This window comes from Rhinopithecus bieti, unplaced genomic scaffold (assembly GCF_001698545.2).
Source record: "Rhinopithecus bieti isolate Rb0 unplaced genomic scaffold, ASM169854v2 scaffold_8307, whole genome shotgun sequence".
Classification (NCBI taxonomy): domain Eukaryota; kingdom Metazoa; phylum Chordata; class Mammalia; order Primates; family Cercopithecidae; genus Rhinopithecus; species Rhinopithecus bieti.
Genome location: NW_016806443.1, coordinates 1,580,170 through 1,606,901, shown reverse-complemented (window position 1 = coordinate 1,606,901; position 26,732 = coordinate 1,580,170). Strand labels below are relative to the sequence as shown.

At 33.8% G+C, this 26,732-nt stretch overlaps 1 protein-coding gene across 1 annotated transcript in view; it reads right to left on the bottom strand.

The window, feature by feature from the left end:
* Positions 1-26,732, bottom strand: part of CTNNA3 (catenin alpha 3) — a 1,693,405-nt gene that overhangs the window by 89,403 nt on the left and 1,577,270 nt on the right. Inside the window, exon 15 of the mRNA XM_017876520.1 lies at positions 13,317-13,498. Coding sequence (XP_017732009.1) covers positions 13,317-13,498 — 182 coding nt within the window. The remainder of the gene's footprint in view (positions 1-13,316; positions 13,499-26,732) is intronic.

Sequence of the window (26,732 nt, the reverse complement as noted above, 5' to 3'; positions counted from 1 at the left end):
AATTAAATCATATCATCTGTAAGCAAGGATAATTTGACTTATTTCTTTTCAATTTGGATGACTTTTATTTCTTTCTCTTGTCTAATTGCTCTGGCTAGGACTTCTAGTATTATGTTCAATAAAAGTGGTGAAAGTGGGAATCTTTGTCTTATTTCAGATGTTAAAGGAGAGGTTTTCAGGTTTTCCCCATTCAGTGTGATGCTAGCTTTGGGTTTGTTATATATAGCATTTATCTTGTTGAGGTATATTTCTTTTGAGGACAAATACCTACTTGTTGAGGGTTTTAGCAAAAGAGATGTTGAATTCTGTCAGATGCTCTTTTAGAATCTTTTGAAATAATTGTATGGTTTGTGTCCTTCATTCTGTTAGTGTGATGTATCACACTTATTGATTTGTATATGTTGAAGCATTGTTGCATTTCTGGAATGAATCCCTCTTAATCATGATGAATGTACTTTTTAATGTGTTGTTGAATTCTGTTTGCTAGTATTTTGTTGAGTTTTTTTTTTTTTTTTTTTTTTTACCTATGTTCACCAGAGGTGTTGGCCTGTCATTTTCCTCTTTTGCTGCCTCTTCATCTGGTTTTGGTATTAGGATAATACTAGCCTCATAGAATGGGTTAGGAAGTATTCCCTCCTCCTCAAATAATTTCAGGAGGATTGATATTATTTCTTTTTAAGTTGTTTGGTAGAACCCAAAAGTGAAGCCATTCACTTTTAGTCATTTCTTTTATGGGCGACTTCTGTTAATATCTCAATACTTTGTTATTAGTCTATTCAGGTTTTGGATTTCTTCAAGGTTCAGTCTTGGTACTTGTACATAGCTAGAAATTTCTCCATTTTCCACTTTGTTGGCAGAGAGATTAAATATATAAATGAACAATGGCCAGAATGTATATGACAATAGAGCTTTGACCATAACCTGTGCAGCAACCAGTGCTGGAAATTCAACCACAGCCTATCTAGCAATTGACCCAGAATGGACATGACTTGGTCAATGACAGCCAACTTACCTATATTTGCCACAGCTTCCAATTCAGTAAGAATCAAAGAAAGCCAAATATACTCCTCGAACCCATCTCATAAAATGTCCTGCTTCTATTTAGTCTACCTGAAACTTCTCTACCTCAACAGTATCCCATCAGAAAATACTGGAAATCTCCTTTTTAAAGCTTTTCTTTTCCCTGCCTGTTTTTGAGACTCTGCCCAAAACAAGTGATGGTAGCTGACTCCTTTGTAAGGTCTGAATAGCAAGGTCTGGATGAGCAGCCCTATATGTTCTCATTCGGTTTATTCCCATATTTCTAATTTAGTCTTCAATGCTCTAAGACAATGTAATAATATAATTTAACTCTAACACTTGAAATCTCTGAAGATTCACACAATACAGAGCTGGTCTGCCACTTAGGAACTAAAATAGCCATTTCACCAAATGATCTGACATATTTACTACAGAGTTTAGAAATTGAAATTGAGATTTCAGGTAAAAGTATTTATGCCTTCCCAGTTAATTTTAATAAGCAATTACTAAGGCATTATTTAAGTTGAATTTTTGCTCATTACTTTCCATGACTAATAATCAACCTGTACGTTTCTATCATGTAAAAGTAACTGACAGATAAAATCATTCTCCTTTTTATTAAAGCATTTCTTATCGGCAATCCTAAATACTTTCTAGTGATTCAAGACTACATAAAGTAAAATAAACTGATTCTTTTCAGGGAGAATAATTATGTTAAAGGCAATGATTATTGCTTATAATTACTCTAACACACTATCCAATAGGAAAAAAACTGAACTATCATTCTGGAGCACAGTAAAAAATAATTCTTCCTTCCAGATATAATTATTTCAAACATATAATGAATGTTTTCTTAAAAGTATAAGTTGACAAGCCAGGCATGTCTTTCAAAATTGTAAATAATCCTCTTATCCCATGTTTTATATTTCAATTATTTGCTAGATATTTGTGTGTATTTACCATACATATGAGAAAGAGAATTCAGTAGTCTTATCAAGTAATGTAAAAATTTGACTTCTCTGCCTTTACAGTTTAAATCATAAGACACAGACTGTTTCTAAATGGGGAAAACATAAAACTTACCAATATTTCTAATTCCCTTTGCTGTGTGGACTACAACATTTAAGTTGCTATTGTCATTAACACATTATATTAGAATATAAATGTTTCACCTCAGAAAGCAGAACGAGTCATGTGCAAAGAGATTTCTTATTTAAAAAACAAAAAGACATGAGGCATACAACACATAGATTTTACATACTCCAACTATGCTTTCAGAAAGATTTAATTCTGAAACCCTAGCAGAAGAGAGGCCAGGTGAGTTTCCCTCCCTCCCTCGGTTCATTTTCTATTCCATCTCTCAGGGTTGTATCTTACAAAAGACAGTGGGGGCAGAAATGCTTTGTAAATGCAAGCTTGTTTACAGTGGGAAGTATGCACAGGGTGTAAAATAAGTTCAATCCTACTTCCCAACCTAGTTCTTCATCCACCATCCCTCTGCAGCTGTGCATCGCAAGGATTCTTTTTGATCATGAATGCAACATTACTTCTACATGGCTATTTATGAGTGTTGTTTCGGTTTCCCTTCAGTTTGACAGATTTTAAAGCATCTCCTCCATTGTCCAGTCATATCTTAGGTTCTCCTGGACATGAGGAAAGCTGAGAGCTCAGTGCTTCAAACAAACCCCATTTGATTCACATATTCCTCCATGTTTTGGGTTAATTCTTGAGTGCAACAGTCCATGCTTAAAATGAACAGAGTAATAAAACACCTGGCTCACTTGCAGCCAGGTTGGCTTAGTTAGCTGGCTCATCAAAATTCTAAGACCATGTTTAGGGATATTATAGAAACATAACACCAGAAGGATGACTGGCCGTGATATTAAGTAACAGGATGAGGTCAGGCCAGAGTTTTTAGAAAATGCAGCATATATGCTTTCTCTTGGGTAACTAATCAAAACTTTTTAGAAAGTTGTCTTCTTCCCATGTTTATTATACATATGGTAAGACTTGCATTATAATTGACATTTTTCAATGTGGTATTTCAGGGGCACTTGAATAACTTGTGATTGACCACATTTGTCCCAAGAAAGTTGGCCCATTACCAGGCAAATGATGTCTATTAACAGAGAGGTTATTCAGCTGTATAAATTATCATAACATAATTTATTTTTTCTTACTGGTTAATATTGATCTTCAAAATTTCAGAGGGGGAGTATCAGGAAGGAATTAGCCCCATTTTGATAAGGAAAATTGGCATCTCATTTGGCAGACAAATCAACCCATTTTCTGTAGTCATTTCTCTCCAAAGTTCTCTTCAGAACATCATTTTCATAAATACAGAATTGTTTCATTTTATACAATTAAAATGAAGACAGCTGGATAATGAAGGTCCTTTCCATTCTTATATTGTCTGTTCAATAAACTAATAGACTTCATACAACATCTGCCAGAGTCTCAGATGCCTGAGTATAAGTAGATTTAGGTATGAAAACCTTGAAAATCTTTACATTCCCTATTTATATCTCAGCTCCTAGCAACATTCTGCATTCCTTTCAGAGACGAATTTCTGTACCAGCTCATCTGCTCCTACCTGTTTTCTTTACTTTAGATCTTTCTTTTTCCCTATCTGCTTTGCTGCCCACCTCCTTGTTCTCCTCAATTCTCCCTCTATGCTATCTCATGTAGCTCTGGCTCTAAATTCTCCATTGTGTTCATTGTATGTCCTTAGTACCAAGGACAAGGACAGTGCCTAATATTCAGTAGATTCTCAGTAAATGAGCCAATGGAAATTCTAGAAAAAGCTGTATAAATTTAGTAAAATTAATATATATATATATTTAAAGTAAAAACACATCATATTGTATCTTGAAATATATAATTTCATGAGGATAGTGATGTCACCTTGGCATATCTTTGAATAAATGGTTTTAAGCATGTTAGTGCTTAGGGCAGCATTACTTTCTTTCAGGTATTTTCAATTTTATAACTTTAATAATATTCACACTAAAAGTGATATACTCTTAGCAGTCATTATTTTTGCAAAGATAATATACTGGTTTATATTATTTATTTAAAGAAGAGTTATGTTTTGCCTTTTACCCCATAATTTTTCTGCAACTTCTAAGAAAATGCATACTAGGTGATCATAAAAGAGATAATTAAATATCTGGAAGTTATACCTAGAGCCTGTCTTCTGCTCATATCAGGGAAGGAATGAAATGGTCTCAAGCGTTACAAAAGTCACAAAATGTAGGAACTGTTTAAGTTCACAGTCAGGATACCGCTTGGACAGAATTTGTCTAAGAGGAAGAGCAAAAAAGGGGCCATAATTTATGAAAATAATAATATATAATCTAATATCTAACTATCATAAAAAGAAAACTTTCAAAACCCTAATACAAACTAATGGGTTTCCAGGTTAAGATGGCAAATTGACACATGTATCTAATTTTGCTCCTCTTCCAAGTCTTACTAAAACTATATATGAGTTATTTTTGTTTGTTTCTAAACATTTAAACACACTAGCATGGAGAGAATGGAATGGAAGATAAAATAACAGCAAGAAATATTAACAAACTCAAAAGCAGACGACAAGTAGTAAATGACATAGCCAAACGGAGAAAGTCAGAATTCAAACCAGCAAAAGGGAAAATTAAGAATCAAGCTGATTTTATGCAGAAAGACTTATTTATGATTAGACTTAGGGATGAAGGGAGGGACTGAAAAAGGCAGTTTGATCCCATCTCCTATTTCACACCACTGAATATCTACCCCCATCTCAACCCAGCAAAATTCCAGAGATGATTCTCTGAAGAGGATAAAACAGTCTTTGCATTGTGGGTCTTTAGACTTATTTTAGGGGTGGGGTACATTTTACTGACAACAGGGTAATTAAATGAATGTGTGAATGCTCAAAACTAAATGTCAAGATTCCCAGTCACTCCATCCTCTATCATCCTGTTCCTAGATGCTTACCTTCTAGGAAGAAATTTGAAAGATGTTTTTCTGGTAAAGTGATTAGTGCAAGAAGAAATACTTGCTTTCCTCTAGAAAGTTTTAAGTCCTTTACTCTGATTCTAGAAAACACCAGAAGATGCATAAAAGGAATGCTGGGTTGTTAGAAGATGCCACCGTCTCAATGTTAACAATGTAACACAGTTTATATGACTATATGAATGGCCCTTCACCAAGGAGAAATCATGTTTTCAAATCATAAAGCCTGACTTCTCTGCACTTGAACAAGGCTATCACAAGGGGCACGTAGATGCCTTGCTGTATTTGTAACTATGCACAACTGACTAGAGTAGAACTTGCTCCATGTCTTCAGTTTAGGCTGGAAGAAGTGCCAAGTGGTTTATATGTCAAGGTGCATGTGCCAATGCTCAGAAATGGCTACAGTAAGTTTTATGTAAGTGATTTTTTTACACTGCTGATACAGTACTTTCTATGAGTTTATTATGTTTGAATTAGTCTATACCAGACTTTCTCCAAAGTCTATCTAATTATGAGTCTCCAACTGTGGTCTGACCTGCATGGGTGGTCTCTGCTGCAGTGCCACCCATAAATGCCTGTCTCCCTTCTCACTTATCATTTCCATTATGCCCCTACCATGATCATAATCCTTCAGTTGCTACCTATCTCCTACTTCATAAAAAGAAAAACTGTCGATTTTCTAAGGCCTTTCATAGCCTATCACTTTCTTCATGACCATCTTAATTTCTTCCTTTTTCATATTTTTCTTAGAGCCCCTAAACGGACATGACTCATTCCTACCTGCTGGCCTTCATTCTCATGAACTTTCTCACATACATCATCACCTTCCATGAGTCAACCCCATATCTCATTCCAAATCGAATACAAATTTCACTTGTTCATACTTTTTCTTCTGTGCTTATTCTCCATGAAATCTCTTCTTCCAAAATCCTAACAGTTTGAACATTTAACAGTTTAATAACACATAACACAATTAGTGTTATCTCTGATGTGTCAATTTGTTTCTTCCTTGAGGAAAGAACTGACTGGGTCTTATCCTGTGTTTAGCACAGGGTAAAGACTTGTTGTACAATGGGTAGGTGCCCAAATTCTGAAGTTGGACCTACCTCCATTCAAAATCAACTTCACTTGTGTGTCCTTGAGCAATTTTTCCGACCTCTATTTCTTTATTAATAAAATGGAGAGTATAATAATCAAATTTTCCAGAGGATAAACAAGAAAACATGTTTTTCTCAAGATATAGCACACAGTAAGCACTCATCAAAGTTTAGCTATTATTTCTTTTATTAATACAATAATATTTAAATAAAATGAGAAAACAGCATTTTGTGGCACTTCAGAATATATAAAGAATGCACTGTTTTTTCTTTTATTGTTTTTAAACTATACAGCTATTTAAAATCTATATGGAGGACTTCAAGTGTACTGCTACTACTACCAAATGGGGGACTACTAGCCTATAAATACTGCACTGCCAGCTGTGACCCTCATTCTCACAGGTCCCACCACAAACAAGCGAAAATACCTGCAATGAAATAAATGTGACAAAGGTGGAAACAAGGAATAGCCTATATATAAAACTGCAAAGTTTAACCCTCAGAAAAACATTAGTGTCTGAGAAGAAACTCCTGAAACAGAATTGGGAATAAAAAAGAAATAAAGAACAGATTTTATTCATTTTAAAACAACTGGAGATTTATCACAGCTTATATGAACTGAAATTTAGCTGACTCGGGATTCAGTTCAAGCACAAGAGACTATCAGAGTCTAACATTCAATTTTACTACCCTTCCTTTATTGCAGTTGGAACACACAATATTCCTGTTCTGTGGATGCCTTTGCCAGTGATGCCTATAGACTGAGAGAATGTTGGGCTGTTTAGTTTTTGTAAAACATGAAATGTGTCTATTCTCAAATGATTTGTCACCCTATGGAGTTATGAATCCTCTTCTAACACCCCAGCTACAGATTAGGATACCCTCAAAGCCATTGATTTATCAGATACCTTTTACAACTTGATTCAGAGTATGCCAACAGTAAGATATTAATTCCTTTAGGAGGAAGACATGTACAGAGCTGGAAAAAATACTACAAGGAGGTCTGTAACCTCACCATCTGTCAGGTGACATGCTCTTATTTTTCCACTTTGGCTCTACTTCTCAGTATCAGTTCCTTTCTTTCCCAGTGTGGACCCAGTCATTTCAATATATCCTTCCTAGTAGTTTTAATTCTGCTCCTTTCCAGCCAATGACTGGATACATGTGTGTGTGTATATATATATAGATAGATAGATCTATATACAGATTTATATATCCAGTTGGATATATAGATATATGTATAAATCTATCTATCTATATATATATTCCTAGTTGATTACCTTTTATATATCAGGATCTGCTTCTCTATCAAAGCTGTCACTCCACGTTTGTCTTCTGAAGGCTTCTCATGTTCCACAGATGGCATCACCCCACAAATAGAAGCCTTTAAGTGTTTGCTTCTGAAATTTCTTTCATTTTGTTTACACATTCCTTTACTCTTTTAGAGAGAGATTTCTTCCTCTTTCCCATGGTTCCCAGATCAAAAGATTCCTATACGCCACTATGTTAAATGACAGATTTTTAAATCATTTTATTTTAAAATCTAGTAAGCTTTCTAAATCTAAATATTAGAAATGCTGATATTATTGGTATGATTTATAACGTTACTGCTTTTTTATATTTACCATAAATTTTCATTTTCATTTTAGTCTCATTTTCTAACTTATCTTCTCTATATTAATTTTGTCTACTGATATGGAACGTTTCTTCTATTTAATTCTATTTTCATTATTGTAAAGATCTCTTGGAAATTTAAAATACATATAATGCATATAATTTTCTATGTAGTAAAGTATGTTAATGCTTTAAACTTCTTCCTGTATGTAAGAATAATAGGCCATTTAACTCTGATCTTCAACCCTTACACTTTTCCTATGTAGTGTGGTCACTTCATACAGTCTTTTTTTGTTGTCATTGATTGTATTGGTCTATTTTCACACTGCTATAAAGAATTGCCCGAGACTGGGTAACTTAAAAAGGGAAGAGGTTTAATTGACTCACAGTTCTGCATGGCTTGGGAGGCCTCAGGAAACTTACAATCATGTGGGTAGGCAAAGGAGCAGCAAGGCACCTTCTTTACAAGGCGCAGGAAAGTAAAGTGTCAAGTGAAGGGGGAAGAGCCCCTTATGAAACCATCAGATCTCCTGATAACTCACTCATTATCATGCAAACAGCATGGGGGAAACTGACCCCATGATTCAATTACCTTCACCTGGTATCTCCCTTGACATGTGGGAATTATGAGGATGATAACTCAAGATGAGATCTGGGTGGGGACACAAAGCCTAACCATATTATTGATGTTTTACCAAGGCTTATTTGAATGTATCAACATGTTTTCTAATTTCTTTGGTGACCATTCTTTCTTGTATCTTAATTTTTCTTTCATGGTGGCATTTCTGATCACGCAATTTGAAATTCATCAGTTTAATAGGTCACACACTTGGGATCTCTATTTCTTAAAGATGGCCTTTATTTAAACAAGACCTCTCAGGGAAAAGTATTCACCCTTGATGCTCCATCAAGCTGGTCCATGAAAATATTTCTGGTTCCCCTTTTAAAGGCATGGTTATAAGCTTTTCCAAGAGTCTTAAGTCCCAGCTCTCCTGACTATGTGTCTCTTCTAAATGCTATAGGGTATTAAAATTAAAATCTTAGTCTCAACATTTATGATCTATATCTGGGCTAATAAGCAAAGAGAGTGACTTTCAAGACTTTCACAAAGTAAGCTTATGCTTACTTTCCTGTTTTTTGTTCAAATTTTTTGTTGGTTTGTTTATTCCTGGTTCTTTCTGAATTAAAGTAGTATTTAAAAAATCTAATTAACTCAGCTACTACATATTAAATATATACTAAGCAAATATACACATGCTGTGATAAATTCTGGGTATAAAAAAAGACAAATTTCATAGTTTCATACAACTTATACTCTGTTATGGATATAGAGGCAGGAAATATGTGAACAAATGAATTATTTAAAGCAAGAAGTGATAACTGCTAAAAAGAAAGTAATATAGAGTGATAATGAAACTGATATACAGACTAGTTGGAGGAAGTCTTTACCCTGGGTGGCCAAAAAGGCTAATCTGATTCTCAGCTCATTCATTCAAACTGTGACTAGAAGGAAGAGCCATGTAAACTTATATTGGTTTAAATGTTTTTTTCTTTTTTTGGTTGTTGTTTTCTTTATCTCATTTTGGCTATAGCTTTTATTCCCCTTTTACAATTTCGTTCTGTCCCTCCCCATTTCCTCTTTCTCTTCAGCCTAAAATATATTCAAACATCCAGAAATCTCAAAAATCTTGTCATGATCATTTGTTCCTTTTAAGCTACTAACTTGAGTCTGTTTTTTGATCTGCTATTCTCTCGTCTATCTTTTAAATAAGGTTTTTTTTTTTTTTCCATTCACCATTTCGTAAAGCAAAAGTCAACAACAAATTGACTAAATCTACTAATTGCCAAACTAGTATCTTTTTAATCATTATCTTCAGGTAAGACCATTGATTACTCACTGAAATTCTCTGCCCAGCATCCTCCTTTGTATGTTACTTTTCTTATTAACCCTTGAATGCTCTTCTTTTATCAGATTCTATTTTCACTGCCCACTTCTTCAAAGCTTCTCTTCCTCATGGCTTTGCCCTTCATTGTTTTCCCTTCTAGTTCTAAATCCTATCTATAAATACATCCCCATGAATTATTTATACTACTTTATGGCGAGAAAGGTTAAGAGTCTTCTCATTGCCACTTACCAAGTTGATATTACTATTATTATTAATTTTTTTGAGATAAGAGTTTCACTCTTATTGTCCAGGTTGGAGTGCAATGGCACAATCTCAGCTCACCACAACCTCTGCCTCCTGGGTTCAAGTGATTCTCCTGCCTCAGCCTCCCGAGTTGGTGGGATTATAGGCAAACACCACCATGCATGGCTAATTTTATATTTTTAGTAGAGATGGGGTTTCTCCATGTTGGTCAGGCTGGTCTTGAACTCCCGACCTCAGGTGACCTGCCCACCTTGGCCTCCCAAAGTGCTGGGATTACAGGTGTGAGCCACCACACCTGGTCACCAAGTTGATATTATAATATAGCTATTATAGTTCAGGTTTCATGCCATATGTTGTTTTTCACATAAATGTACTGATATCTTAAATCAGCAACAAATTATAGAAGATTAAAAATAGTAATTAAATTATTCACAATCCAACTACTAAAACATAATCATTATTTAAAACCATGAAGGTGTAGTTTTGTCTCCTGTATACAGGTGTATACATATCTATGTTATATATGTTTGTATTATATATGCATGTGATTATATGTGTGGAGAAAGAGAGAGAAACAGAGACAGAGAGAAAGAGAGAGGCAGAGACAAATACAAACAGATTTCTCAGAATTTTTGCCTGCAGAAATTGAACCATGGGCCAAAACTGAATTATTCTCTATATGAAGAGGAATAAGAAAACATTTAGAAGTTATGGGCTAGAGTTGGAAAATGTCAAGAGTTAATTGGGAAAATAAAATAGACATTTTAAGAGGTATTTTATGAAATTCCATGTATAATACACAATAAATTTAATTTTCTCACTTTCCAATGAAATCTTTGCACATAATCTTTGGAAAGTGGATTTCTTTCAAAAGAATACAAGGTAGAATTGAATTCTATTGTAAAGAGTAAGTTTGGTATAAAACAAAACAAAGAAAAAATATGCATAGGAGAATATCCATACATCCATATACATAATAGATTCTAAAATTTAGACTACTTTTATACTCTTTAAAAAACTTGACTTTATTTTCTATAGACTCTTTTTTCATATGGCAGGCAACCATTTTTTTAAACATCCCAATTTTTCTATTATTTTAAATAATTCTATAGTTATACTGTTGGGGATCAGAAAAAAATACACCCCCAAATGAAGGACTTAGCAGCAGCTTCAGAAGCAAAAGTTTTTCTCTGATTTTTTCTGTTCTCCTGTTGCTCAGTTCCATTTTCCCCTGAGGCTAGTCATAAATACTAGAATCCTTCTTCTCCAAGGCGGGTCACAGAAGCCAGAACCCCTTCTCCCCAAAGCTAGTGATAACACATAAAAATGTATTCTAAGACGATCTCCATCTCTCTCTATAACACCAGTCATAAAATAATTTTCCTACCTACCTTGTTTGACTGTAGGTCATAAGACCTCTATTCCAGCGAGGGTCTTGCCTCATATCCACAAGGTAAAAATACATGTTCGGAGAAGCCAAGAAAAATCTAGACAGACAGGCTTTGCTGGGTACCCCACTCAGTCTATTAACATCACATCACACCTTATTTGTCCCATCATATTTCTACATGACTGCCCATACTTTGCTGAACTTAAGCATAAAAATAAACAATTTATCCTGTGTCTTTGGGTCTTCATTCTGAAGGCTACCATGTATACATGATAAATAAATTTATGTTTTTTCACCTATTAATCTGCCTTTTGTGAGTTGATTTCTCAGCAGACTTTCAGAGGCCAAAGGTTTCCTTTATTCAGAAAAGTTTGGCCAGGCGCGGTGGCTCATGCCTGAAATCCCAGCACTTTGGGAGGCCGAGGTGGGCGGATCATGAGGTCAGAAGTTCAAGACCAGCCAGGCCAATATGATGAAACTCCGTCTCTACTAAAAATACAAAAATTAGCTAGGTGTGGTGGTGTGTGCCTGTAGTCCCTGCTACTCGGGAGGTTGAGGCAGAAGAATCACTTGAACCCCAAAGGCAGAGGTTGAGGTGAGCCGAGATGACGCCACTACACTCCGGTCTGGGCGACATAGCAAGACTCCATCACAGATTAAAATAAAAAGTTTATCACTTTATATTATTTCCTTTGGATAGGATCCCCGAAGTATAGTACAGATATGGATACAGATGATGCACATATGAAAAATTTATAAAGATTTTTAGTTTATGCATATTCCCAAATTACTGTAAGTCTTATGCCATTTAGATTTTCACCACCATACTCTGTACCAAGCCTATTTTAAATGTTTTGGCAAATTTGATACATTTAAAATATGCCTTAATTTAACTATTTTATTTTAAATATTTTTCAAATATTTATCTGCCATAACTTTTATGAGGAGAAACTGGTTAATAATAAAATCATATTCTTTGTCCATTCTTCCACAACAATATTAATTTTTTATGTCTGCAAGTATTCTTTATATATAAATGGAATCACATTTTTGTTTATCCAGTTATCCATTTACATTTCAATACTGCTTAGGACATTCTATCGATGCACATTTTTTGAAGTTCAATTTAACAATCTTTTCTTTATAAGTTATTTTGTATGTAATTTTCATAAACTCTCAATTTTAATATCACTGAAAGATTTATGTACATTTTCTCCATTAATTATGATTTTAAAATTAGCAGTTATTTTATTGTTCCCCCTGAAAGTTGTTTTGGGGTATAAATGAATGTACCAGTGGTACATGGTACCATATAAATGAATACTACATGGTAATACAAATGAAAAATTTTCTAAGTGTACTAGGTCTGTTTCAGCGTATCCTTCTGTTCTGTGGCTTTTATAACTACACCATGAGTGAATTATTTTAGTTGTTATAGTTTGTGTACATTAGTAACTAGTAGGGCAGCCACTACATATTTTATTGCTTTTTGACTAGCTCTATAAAATGACATTTTAAAACAATAACAAACATTTTTATTTAACATATTTATACTTCTGGAATGTGCCCACAATGCACATTTTTTCATGGCTATCATTAAGTGATTGTAATTTCAAATATATCTAGTTCTGAACTCAGAAGCAAAAGATACCACTATCCTGATTATGCTGTAAATCACTGTAACTAAAATCATATGGCTATGAAACTCGGTTGAGTTCAGATAGCTCCAATACCAGCTAATCACTTGGTTTACCAAATTCTTTGTCGAAGTCAATGCTAATATGATACACAGAGCAAATGCCTGGGGAAGCGGAAGGTGAGTATAAGTGGTGCCTAAACCAATTCCACAGAAGTTTATGAGAAACTTTGCCATATTTATTTATTGATCAAAACCTCTAGAATTGTACACCTACAACTTTCTAATACTATATTTGCTTTTCCTCTACCACCTGATTTTTGGCACTTGACACTCAGAGAAACTTGAGGTTTCCCTAATATGACTAATATTTTTATCCATTGAGTATTACACATTGTTTTCCACATAATTACCTGGTGAAGTCTGTCATTTCCATCATGATCATACACATGTTCTTGGCCAGAACAATGATGTCGTTGCTTGTATCATCCCATATCTCAATCTCAGCATCCAGTTTACTCTTTACTTTCTTGAAATCAGCAACTTGCTCAGCAATCTTTTCTTTTTCTGCCTCAGGCAGTTGAGTCATCTTAGCCTGAAACATGTGATAATTAGAATTAAAATCATTCCACTATGTCAAAAGCATTTTAGGAATAAGTAGATATTATAGGATATTCATAAAATTTGTTCATTTAAAATCAGATGCACAATATAGTTAAAGTCATTCAATTAAAACTTTCCAGGTTTAATATTTCATATAAAAATTTATTAAATTATAATAATTTGCTCTAGAACTATAATGTTACATTTAGAATAACACTGTAGAACTTAGTGTACAACATACTTAAATCCATTGTATAAAATAAATGTGGGACTTTGCAAATTTCCAATGCATTTCAAATTTTAAATTAACACCAACTTAGTGTAATATACCACCTTTGCTAGAAAAGTGCAAATAAAAAGGTGGATGTATAACATAATTTAACTTGAAATGAGACTATGTCTACCTACATGTATATGTATAATTACAGGATGAATTAGTCATGCCTCAACTTTAACATAATAAAGAAACAAATGATACTTTTGATTTGAATTTTCTATAAATACCTTAGCATAATGCTTGATACATATTGAATGTTCCATAAATGGTAGCTATTTCTTATTCAATAAAATTATCAAAATATTTTCATATGTCCAATACATTTTTTTGATTTTGTTTGTATTTTTTCTATGAAGAATCAAATTAAGCTATACAAGACAAAGTTTTTAACTGACACAGTGTTATTTCTTAGCCTCTGAAAGTAGTTTGTAGTTTCTTTTCTCAGGAAATGTGTCCTATGTCAGGTTGTAAGAGAGGAGTAACTTTTACTACTGCTGGCATATGGCAAAGCACGTAAATGAAGACACAGCTCACTACTGCTGAAATGAAAAGTTATATGAAAGCGCGTTAAGTAAATTATAAGCCACCAACCCATTAAACTAGTTCAAAAAAAGAAATGGGTTTTCTCCATCTTGACTACCGGTCATTATCATTCTCTCCATTCTTATAAAAAGTGTTTAAATGTTCAAATTACAATAGCTCCAGATAGGTTCAACTGGGGCTTCTCTTTACATGCTGTATCTCAGAGGTCATAAATCTGTGATGCTAGATATAACAAATAGTGCTGAATATACACTGGTATATTGTGGAACATTATTTACTGTTCTCATAATAAAGTTAAACCTATTCAAGAACTGAACTGGTTAAGTGTACTCCAAGTTCTGTTTCTTGGAATGACACCAATTTCCAATATGACCTTGAAGAAGTTACTTAACCCTCCTGTCTAAGTTTCCCTAGCCACAAAATGATAGTAATTGCAACTGTTACCCACCTGCCATGCAGGGAACAGAGTCAATTATTGGATGAGATTGAGAATGACCCTGTTGTGGACAGGGAGCTCATTGGTTGCAGTTCATCTCCTTAATAACATCTCAACTCGAATGGTGAATTACAACAACAGACATTTACCTCTGACAAGATAAGGTCCAAAAGTCGGGCAATAGTTTGCAAAATTAAAAGTTTTAGAGAACTCTGGTCCTTTTCTCAGGGGAACAACAGCAGCAACAAAACAGTAAGTTACTGACACCTTTGCAGAAGGTTTTAAGTGCTTCTATGATTTACTATGTGTCATAGATCGATTTCAACCACCCTGAAAATTCCAAAAGAAGACTTAAGAGAATACTTGATGTTTAGAAAGTCTAGGTAAAAAATTCTTTATTGAATTATTTTGTGCAGATTAAACAAAGAAACTGAGGTACAAAGCTTAAGAAAAATTAGGTAAGTAGAATATCTCTGATGTATATCGCCTGGTGGCTATATGTTTAGGCTTCTGCTTAGATCTATAGAGCAGAACTCTGATGCAAATAACTGTCAAAGGCTTTTTGATTCACTGCCATCTGAATAAGATTATATTGTGTATCTGTTGATCTTGGAATGTGTTACCAATCACAAGAAAAACAGCCAACACATATATGACAGACACTCTTCTAGAAACCATGAACACATTTAAACTTCAATCTTCACAGCAGCCCTATGAGGAATTATTATTATCCCAATATTGTAAGTGAGGAAATTGGGTCTCTCTGAAACATTAAGTGATTGATCAAGATTATAATGTCAGTCAATGGTAGAATCAGGATGTAGATCAGAAAATATAGCTCTTGAGTTTTTGTTCTATCACTAAGCCAACAACTATGAATAATACTGCCCACAATATGCCAATATACACACATTCTCCATGATGATATTTCTCTATCACTTTCTACCTTTGAATGCAATTGTTCTCCAAAGAATAGTCACATTAGAACCTAAGTTTCCAAATCTTTAAACTCTATACCATGATCTTTACCTGACAGGCTGTTTTGGACATCAAGTGATATGTAAGAACACACTTTTAAAGTAAAGTGATGTTAACTGTCAACCATTACATACACAAATAGATTCAGTTCTTTACTATCTGCAGTGACTCTCAGAACTCTATTTATAATATTATCCAATATTTTTCAAGGAAAAGCTGTGTTATCCCAATAGACTATTAGGCATTTTTAAGCATAGATTTCATTTACTATTTTAACTCTAAAAGAGAGGTCAGCAGAATTTTTCTGTAAAGGACAAGATAGTGATATATGCTTTGCAACTCACACCATATCACTTTGTTACTCAACTGGCAGAGTTGTTACTCTGTTATATTGCAAGAGCAGTCATGAATATTATGTAAACAAATCAGTGTGGCCCTGTTCCAATAACACCTTAGTATAGACATTGAAATTTGAATTTTACATAATTTTCACATGCCACAAATATTATTCTGATCATATCTGATTACATCTATTCCGAATTTTTTCAACCACTTAAAAATGTAAAGCCCATTCTTAGCTCATGTACAAAAGCAGGCAGCAGGCCAAATTTGACCTGTTGACTACAATTTGCCAACACTTGCTATAAAACTTTCCAGTGACCAGGGAACACAGATTTTTATTGTTTTGCTCTGTCTTCGTTATCCTTACTTTGTTTACAACTCCTGAAAGTACTGACCAAGTGATCCTTGAGACGCTTTCTTGTTTTTGTTTTTTGTTTTGTTTTGTTTCGAGGCAGAGTCTTGCTCTTTCACCCAGGCTGGAGTGCAGTGGTGTGATCTCAGCTCACTGCAACCTCCACCTCCCAGGTTCAAGCAATTCTCCCGCCTCAGCCTCCCTAGTAGCTGGGACTACAGGCGCCCACTACTGTGACCAGTTAATTTTTGTATTTTTAGTAGAGATGGGGCTTCACCCCATCTGTCCACCAGTTGGACAGACTGGTCTCGAACTCCTGACCTTGTGATCCACTCTCTTGGTTTTTCCTTCCCTTACATCGAACTGCCCCTTCTCAGAGTCCTCCATCTCCCTTTATCTGCCAAATGTGCATCTCCCCAAGAATCTGTGCCAACCCTTTTAACTTTCTTCATTATCTTCTCCCTTAGTGCACTCATCTACTTTCTTTCTTTTCTTGTTTACATTGGGAAAGAAAATTGTAAGTACTTAGTACGTACCACATTATGTTCTGAAGTGTATACACATTGTGGAATACACGATGGAATACTATTTAGCCATAAAAAAGAATGAAATTCTGTCATTTGTGACATCATGGAATCTGGAGGAAATCGTGTTAAGTGAAATAACCAGACACTGAATGATGAATACCATATGACCTCACTCATATGCAAAATCTAAAAACGATGTCACAAAACGAGAGAATAGAGTAGGGGTTACCAGGGGCTGGGGTAGTGGGGTAGAAGGGTTGAGAAGATGTTGGTCAGAGGATAAAAAAATTTCATTTAGACAGGAGGAATAAGTTCAAGAGAACTATTATATAACATGGTGACTATAGTGAATAATAAATTTATTCTTGAAAAATGCTGAGTGAATGTAAAGTGTTCTTACCACAAAATAAGATAACTGTGTGAGGTAATGCGTGTGTTAATTAGCCAGATATACTCCTTCTACAGTGTACATATATGTCAGCTACTTTCATGACGTCAACCATCACTGCTATGAAGATTACTTTCAAACAACCTCTTCAGTCGTGTTCTCCTTTCCAATACTGATCAGTACATTCACTGCTGTTAGGAATACTTGATCATAGAATGATGAAAAACATACTCAGGCAAACCATTTATCCTCTTGATTTTCATGCTTCTCAGTGATACTTCCCGCCTTCCAGTCTTGAAATTTTATATTTTAGAAAATTATTCCCTTTTCTTTACCCTATTCTGTTAGTTGTTCATTTTATCCTCTATCACATCCATTTCCCTCTATGTATTAGTATTACCATTCCTGCTGTCTTCTGGTCCTAATATACTCCTTTGTTTTAAATCTTCTTGTTTTGCTAGTGCTTGATTCAATCTTTCTGAATATGATGAAATCGTGCAATCCCTCATCTAACTTCCTTATCTTTACATCACCTTATCAAATAAAGGGTATCAATTCCTCAAACACCACCATTACATTTGTTTGATTAAAATGGAAAATTCATATAAAATGCCTAAATCATAAATGTACAGTTGGAACAATTTTCACAAACAGAGCAGATCCATGTACCTACACCCAAATCAAGAAACAAAAAGATTACAGGCACCCCGAAGCCTCTTTCTATCTTCTGCTAGTCACTATCTACTAAGGGTAGTCACTAACTTGATTTCTAAAACTGTAGATTTGCCCATGTTTCAATATTACAAAATTGGAATCATAGCATATGAATTCTTGTGTCTGGCTTTTTGTATTCAGCACTTAAATGATTGAAATGTATCTATTCTGTTGCATGTAGTTATATTTTGTTTATTCTCATTGTTCTATACAGATATTATTCCACTCCACAAATATATATATATTTCTATACATTTATTCATGTTTTTCTATAAACAATATTTTGAAAACTATTCCATTTTTGGCTATGATCAATAATGAGTATTCTTGGACTTTTCTTTAGGTGCACATATGAGTGTATTTCTCTTGAGACTATATCTAGGAGTAGAATTACTACATCACAGCGATCATCATAACCTTTGTTCCTATCAGGTTTTCAATCTCATCCCATCTTACTTCCTTCAACACACTGTACCCTCAAGCTAAGCTAAGCTATTTGTTGCTGCAGGTAAACATCTTGAGATATTGCCCATTAATTATTTTTGCTCATCTTCCCTTCCCCCAATTTGTTGGTCCAAATTTAATCATATTTTCAGGCCAAACTCATATAGTACATGCCCCTTTCTCCATCCTTCAGGTGTGTGTAATTATTCTCTCAAAATTTTTAGAACATGTTATCAGTTCTTCCCCCTAGACGTTCATATTGTTCTCTTTGTAGTCTAATCTTGTGAACACAACTATCCAATCTCACTTGCTAGAGATGTTGTTGAAAACAATATCATCTTTCAGAATAACAATTATGACATTACACATAATTTTTTATTTGTACTTTTTAGATTTTTTTGTCTCCTTCCCCTAGAAAATAAGTTCTCTTACAGTAGGAACATATTGCATGATAAACGTTTGTTTGTGATTGTTAACAGAAATACTCAAGAGCTAAAAAACACACAGACTTTTGAGCTCAAAATTTTATATCACTGATCTTGTATTTTCATTGTTATCCACATTTACACAAATGCCAAGCTTTTACCTCTACACAGATCTTAGATTCATTTCTCTTATGCATTTTTCCTAGTACTTTTCAAACTCTTGTCCTTATTATTCCTCCAAGACTATATTAGTAGCACAATTGATCATTTTCATCTTCATATCTCCTTATTAATTGTTCTATGTTCATTACTACTACATAAAATATTGATAAGCTTACATTATTTATCTGCTTAAAAAATTTAAATGACTATAATTACCCCTTAAAAGAGACAAAAGGAAAAGAAAGGAAAAAAGTGACATAATAGGGAAAATGCAGAAATTGTTGTCATGCAGACCACCATTCAAATTTCACTTTTGCCAAGTATTAGCTATCCAGCAATTAACAATGCTAAACTCCAGTTTCATATATTAAATGATAATACATTTGTAGAGGTTGCGTGAGAATTAGTTATGTCTATAAACAATTGTACCTGGAATATATTAGGGACTCAGTAAATGGTGCATATATAAATAATGTATATAAATGTATCATCTTGGCCTCCAAGACTTTCCACAATATTGAAAAGCACAACTAAAATATTCATGTAGTCTACCTCACAGAGCCTAGGCAAGAACCTAATGAAATATTTTGAGTAATTGCTTTCCATAAGCAATAAATGCCATAGAAATATAGCACCATTATAATTATCTTATTCTCAGAAGCCCCAGAATCCAAGTCACTTATTTTGCAGATAAGAAAATGGTCCCAGAAAGGGGAAATGACTTAAAAGAACTATCCAGCTGCTTAGTGACAGATTTGATGTTTCAGTCCATGTGTCTTCATTAGTAGCTTTCCCTTTCCACATTTTTTTTTTTGCTTTCCTTAACTATAACTTTTTTCACGGAAATTAAATTCTTAGGTAAATCATATAACTTTGTTAATTTCTCTATCCATGAAACTGGATGAAACATAGAAATATTATTTTGTTAATAAATAATCCACAATTATGAATTTTTTAATTTTATAAATATTAGGAAATTTCTAATTAATTCACATCACTCATATGAATGGGTAGCTAGAACTCAACAATAAAAGTAAAATCTTTGATAAACTTTAAAAATATACACATGGTATATATACACATTAGAGACATAGTTCTCAAATGATAACTCATGTTCTTACCTTCAGAGTATCTCAAATTTCATAGTGACATGTACGTGTTTTCTTAAAATAAGCCTAGAGGCATTTGGGAAATAGATGTATTTTTAATACATCAAAAATATAAATAGCATAGAGCACTTTGATGGAATTTTAGAAAATATAAAGTGCTTTTGGCAAAAATTCAACTTAATTAAAATTTGAGAACAAATTTATTTAAGCAAGATTTATGCATTGATATCTTAAGCATACTAAATTGTGATCTCAAATATATTCCTGAGAATTCATTAAAAGCAATTTTCTGTAATATTTTAAAGTTAACATTTAGGAATTGGAGTTGGACTTTAAGAAGTGGTATACATTTCTACATTTTTATATATAGACCTCTAAATCAGACTTAAATATATATTAGCTTTAATTAGCTCAGTTTCCTCATCCATCAAAAAAAAAAAAAAAAAAAAAAAAAAACACTCTTAGCACCCAGTGGGTTACATTCACAGTTATAAAACTGTCTCATTTTATTACAAAACGTTATAGGCTTCAGGGACTGGGTTGAAACAGAATAAATTATCATATATTCGATTATCTATGTCTTAAATATAATAATGATAGTGATTGACATTTGTTCATACTTCTAGTATGCTAGTCCCTCTATTGAGCACTTTTGAAAAAGTTATCCCATTTCAATAATAATATGATGAGACAGCTGTTAATATCCATTTGTCACAATCACGGAAATGAGTTCCCTAGGGAATATTTCCAGGTCTCCGATAAATGAAGATGCTCTCCAATGTTCTTTCTTTTACATAAGAAATAGTTATATTTTATCTGTGAATCCAGTTTCTGTCCTTGTTCTAGAAATAAATAAAGGTATTAGAGGGCATTTTGGAGATGGATGAAGAAATCTGTACATAAACTGGGTATTAAGAAAAGGCGGGAGAATGGCGTAAACCTGGGAGGCGGAGCTTGCAGTGAGCTGAGATCCGGCCACTGCACTCCAGCCTGGGCGACAGAGCGAGACTCCGTCTCAAAATAAAAAAAAAAAGAAAAGAAAAATTAAGAAGTGATTGTTAATTTTCTTCAGTGTCGTGATCATATTGTGGTTATATAAGAGAATGTTCATTATTTTGGGATGTTCCTGCTGAAATATTTAGGTATAAAATGCTATGATGTTTGAAATTACTTTGAAGTAGCTTAAGAAAAACCGAAATATGGCTCTGGAACTATGGTTAAACTGTTATTTCTAGGTAATGGGAATATGAGTGTGCATTGTACTAGTGATTAAACATTTCTGTGCATTTAATTTTTCACAATAAAAAATTAAACACAAATAACATTTTAGACAATTTTTTGTAGAGGCATGAGAGATCTTACAGGTTATATAATATCTTATTCCAAAATATCATTCCATCTGTAACATTTATGACCAATGATGCTTTCACCACTTTTTGGACTTTCCTGAAAGTCCAATGCTGGATTCTCTGGGACTGAGAAATAAAGCAGTCCATGCACATTTTACCAATAAAAATTAAAACATAATAAATGAGACCCATGACCTCCAGAAGTAATCTTCACATAGATAAATTTCATACAGGATCTTGGCATGTATCATAATGACTGAAATTTACACTTAGGTGTGGCTGTAGCATAAACCTTTCTCTGAAAAGAAAAGTGGTTTCAAAGGTGGTGATCTGTATGGGACCCCTAAAACAAGTTGCTGATGTGAGCGGTTATCAACAAACCTGACGTGAATATCCTTATCTTTTTGACAGATGTGATCCTAGCATGGCCACATATTTCTTGCAATATATATTTTATCCAGAAGGTGAAGATCAAGCCTTTACAATCTTTCATCTAAAATTATATATATATATAATTATACATTGAAATGTTGGGAAATTTGTTTAGCAAGAGTCAATCTTTAAAAGCCTGGTTGATTTGTTTAGGGGCATCAACAATAAAGAGTTTCTATTCCCAACAAAGTGAGGACCAGCCCCAGGACCTCAATGACCTCATCAGGTGTGGAGACTCTACTTGAACTTTCAACCCTTTTTCCACTTGATACCTTACTTTTGTCTTCCAACAACAGGCATGTACTTCCTTTGGAGGCACTGAATTCCATTTTTAGACAGTTAGTTCCTAGAAAATCTTTATCTTTCCTCTCTCTGTCTCCATGATAACCTGAATTCAGACCTCTAGAACCTAAAGGAGTATATGTAATCTATTTTCCACAAGTTGACCTTGCAGTTATGTGAAAAATAATCATCAGATGCTATTAACAGTCATCTTCCCATTCTCTCATTAATTCCTTCACATATTCCTTTTCTGTAGAACTCCTCAATTCCAGACACTTCTAGAACTTCTTATCCAGAACATCAGAATCAAGGTTTCCTTTGGGGGTATCTCAGTGTATCATTGTCTCTTTCATAAAATGACTTCCAGATGGAACTGCAAATTCTAGATGAATTCTGACCAGTCAAGAAAACAATAATGGTCTTTGTTCAGGACACTATGTTTGCACTCTACAAAGACCAAAATTGTAATAGAAATTTTGTAATATTCATGTAAATTATTTACTCATACTTAACACTCAACTGAAATGCCCATTACAAAAATAAACTATAACTAAGCCATATGAAAACTGTCCTGCATTTTATTTTAAATATAAATATTGCAAAGATTTACACTAAATTTAATTTATTTAATTGCATTGTGTTTTCTTTGGTTCCTCGTTCCAGAAGGCTGATATACTTTTTGTCTTTTGTTGCTGCCAAAACTGACAATATAGAAATTCTCAAACAGTTCAATAAATAAATATTATACAGGTTGTGAGGAAATCAAACAACACTCTCTAAAAGCCTATCTATTTCATTCACGAGAATGCCTTTAAGATGGTATTCAGTGCCCAGTAACTTATACTTTGCTCACAATTTAAGTAAGTTTGGTTACCTGAATTCCATGCCCCAGTTTACAGTAAATTGGACGTAGACAGAAGGTGAGCTAATCTGACCACAAGGATGAAAAGAAAAACTATCAAAAAAGAGACAGACTACTCAGTCAGATAATGAGGCTCTTCAAGTTATAAATAAGCTTTCCTGCTTATATCAGGATACCTTCATCCTATCATTGTATTATAGCATAGTACAATTATATTTGGTCATAATACTGACAATGAGTCATCCACAACATCATCACCCAGCATTTATTGATGTCTACTGTAGAGTTGGATGGCACCTTTTCTGCTGTCAAACAGTTTAAAAGATCCTGTGCAGAAAAAGACATATTTAGAACGTTTTGGTGGGTAAGGTAAACAGATGCGTGGAATACAACTTGAAAACCAATTCTAGTGACTTTTTAAAAAGTTAAATCTTACTATATGAATTTTATAATGACAAATTATATGAATAGTATAACATCAAAAGTAGGATTTGAGAAAGAATTATATACCTCCTAGTTTTATGTGTATTTTCTTTTAATCATATTTTTGCAATGAATATAATTTTATTACTATATATGTATTAAATGTGTAATTGAATATAATTACCAGTGTCCCTCCAAATTGTTTGTGGAAATTTGAAAATTTCATTCTATCTTTCTAAAAATAATTTTCTTGATAAAATAGCAATTTGAGGTATATTATATAGAATTCCAAACATGGCATTTGCTTGTCCAAAAATTATGCTTACCTGTGTCCATATTATTATGATTTAACATAGTACCAAGACTAATGATCCATATAAATATGCTATTTATAGCTCCTTCCATTGAAAACCAGATGCAACACCTGTAGTCACACACTCATGGCAAAGAAAATATAAAATCTATTCTCATTATATTATTATCAATTGAATATAGACTACGTAATGCACAAAGAAAAATAAGAAGTTATATTTCACATAATATATAATCTATTGTCCATTTATTAGGTTTTTAAAAAGGTAAAATAAAATAGTTTATATCAATTTGAGTAACATACTACTATTATTTCTTTCTGACTCCACTACTGGGTAATCATTTGTGTTTCATATCACTTGAAGTCAGGAGTTTAGTTTATGACCTAAGACCCAAAGTTAGCAGAAGTTTCCATATTCTGAAATTTGAATAAAACAGTCAAGCTTCTTCTCATACATTCTTTGAGAGTCTCAAGTTTACTCAAGAACTTCATAAATTTCTGAGGACTTTTATTCCCATAGGCCACCTTTCTTCTCTGCATTTCTGATCTTGATCTACTGCGTTCATTTGAGAGTGATCTTGAATAACTATTCCCTTCTTACTCCACTGTAGTTACCCAACATTGTAACATTCTTCAAAATCACTTATATATGTCATTTGTGTATATGTAAAGGTTTGTGAAAATGTTTAGGGATAACATGAGAATTTTACAAAGTAAAATGACTTAACATTGCAAAATCTCTGATTTTTACTTAAAGATGTAGAATGTGGGTAAAAAAAGCATTGCTTCCACATTTACATCAACAATCAAAGCCAAAACTCTACAAGTCCATGACTTTTCTTAAAGCCAATCATAGTTGTCAAATAATAATTTCACTGACTGAGTTAAGCAGCCAAGGATAATTTTATTCAATACTGCTGGAATGGAGGGAGAGATGGAACTCAACTCTGCTGAAACAAAGGGAAGAGAGTTTTAACCACTGGGGTGAGCTAGTAGAAGAGTACTGGAGGACATTAGTAGAGATGGTCAATATCATTAGACCATCTGTGTTTGCTAAATGGTACTTACTGAATAGGCTTCTACCCTCCCATAGAGAGTAGGAAATAGAGGTTTTACCTTTCTTGATAACTACATTTCAAAGAGATAGTTCACAGATGCTTAAGAAAGATATTCTCTTGTTGTTAAACTGGGAAGAAACTGGGACAAGATTTACATCACAAAGGGGCAGAGAAAGAATTTACAATGGGAAGTTCTCTAAAATAGATGCTTTAAGAAAAGGGAAGTCAAGGGCTTGTACTCAGAAAGAATCTTGTCAAGACAAGGAGAAATTTAAGGCTTTCTTGGTCAGAAGTCAGAAGTCAACTAAAGAACCTGAGATCTAGGGCAGTAAGTGTCTTCTGAAAGAGTTATGATGTAAGTGTTTGCTTGCCTTGGGTAGATGCTACCTGACATTGGCAAGTAGAATTCAACTAGAAGAGTTGACAAATTAGTTGAGTATGAATCATCCTATGGCAGCAAAAAGTAAGTAATTCCTAAAACAAGAAGGATCTGTTAAAAAGAAACAGGATATCCAGGCATGGTGGCTCATGGCTGTAATTCCAGTACTTTCAGGGGCTAAGGCAGGACTCCTTGAAGCCAGGAGTTCAAGACCAGACTGGCCAACATAGCAAGACCCCATCTATAATAATTATCACAAAATAGGAAAAAAGTAAATTTTTTTAAAAAAAGAAAATAACTTTCGATACCAAAAAACAAAAAAACTTTCAAACTTTTAATACCAAAGGTTGAACAATTCGGTCAATGAAATAAGGTTAAACTCCATAGACTATAATAAATATCCATGAGTTCATAGTGATATAAATAAATAATTGAATGAATAACTAAATGAGGGAGAAGAGACAGCTCTTCCTTAAAACTCCAATTAATAAATATAGAAGAAGTGAGGAAAGTGGAAAATCATGGGTTAGGCAAACACCACAGTAATTATTCTTTGGCAAGGTTCATTGATGGAGATTAAAATTCATAGGTGAACATTTGAGAAGGAATAAAATTGAATAGTCTTAAAGCACTGCACTTTAGCTAGGTGCAGTGGCTCATGCCTGTAATCCCAGCATTTTGGGAGGCTGCGGCAGGCCGATCACTTGAAGTCAGGACTTCGAGATCAGTCTGTCCAACATGGTGAAACCCCATCTCCACTAAAACTATAAGAAATTAGCTGGGCATGGTGGCGGGTGCCTGTAATCCCAGCTACTCTGGAGGCTGAGGCAGGAGAATAGCTTGAACCTAGGAGGCTGAGGTTGCAGTGAGCCAAGATCTTGCTATTGCACTCCAGCCTGGGCAACAGAGCAAAACTCTGGCAAAAAATAAAAATAAAAATAAAAGAAGGCCCTTCACCCAAGATACTTATTAATTCCAAAGAAAAAAATAATGTAGTTTTTTCAGTGGAAAAAGCCATCAACCAACACCAAATGATAAAACCATCACCAAAATGAGATCTATTAACATCTTGAACCTCCTGATATTATGGACTGAGAAGGACATGTTAGTTTTGTGATATTTCCTCCAAAAATGCATAACCTTAAAATAATGAGGAAAACATAAGATGAATTCAAATTATATGAGATTCTATAAAATACCTCATCTGTATTCTTCAAAAATATCAAGATCATGAAACATAAGGGAAGATTCAGGAAATACTATACTCTAGAGGGAACTAGGAGATGTAACAGCTAAATAAAATGTTGAATCCTGGATTGAATCCTAGAACAGAAAAGGAATATAGGTGGGAAAGTTAATGAAATTTGAATAAAATCTGTGGTTTAATTAGTAGTATAATACCAATGGTCATTTCTTCATTTTGACAAATGA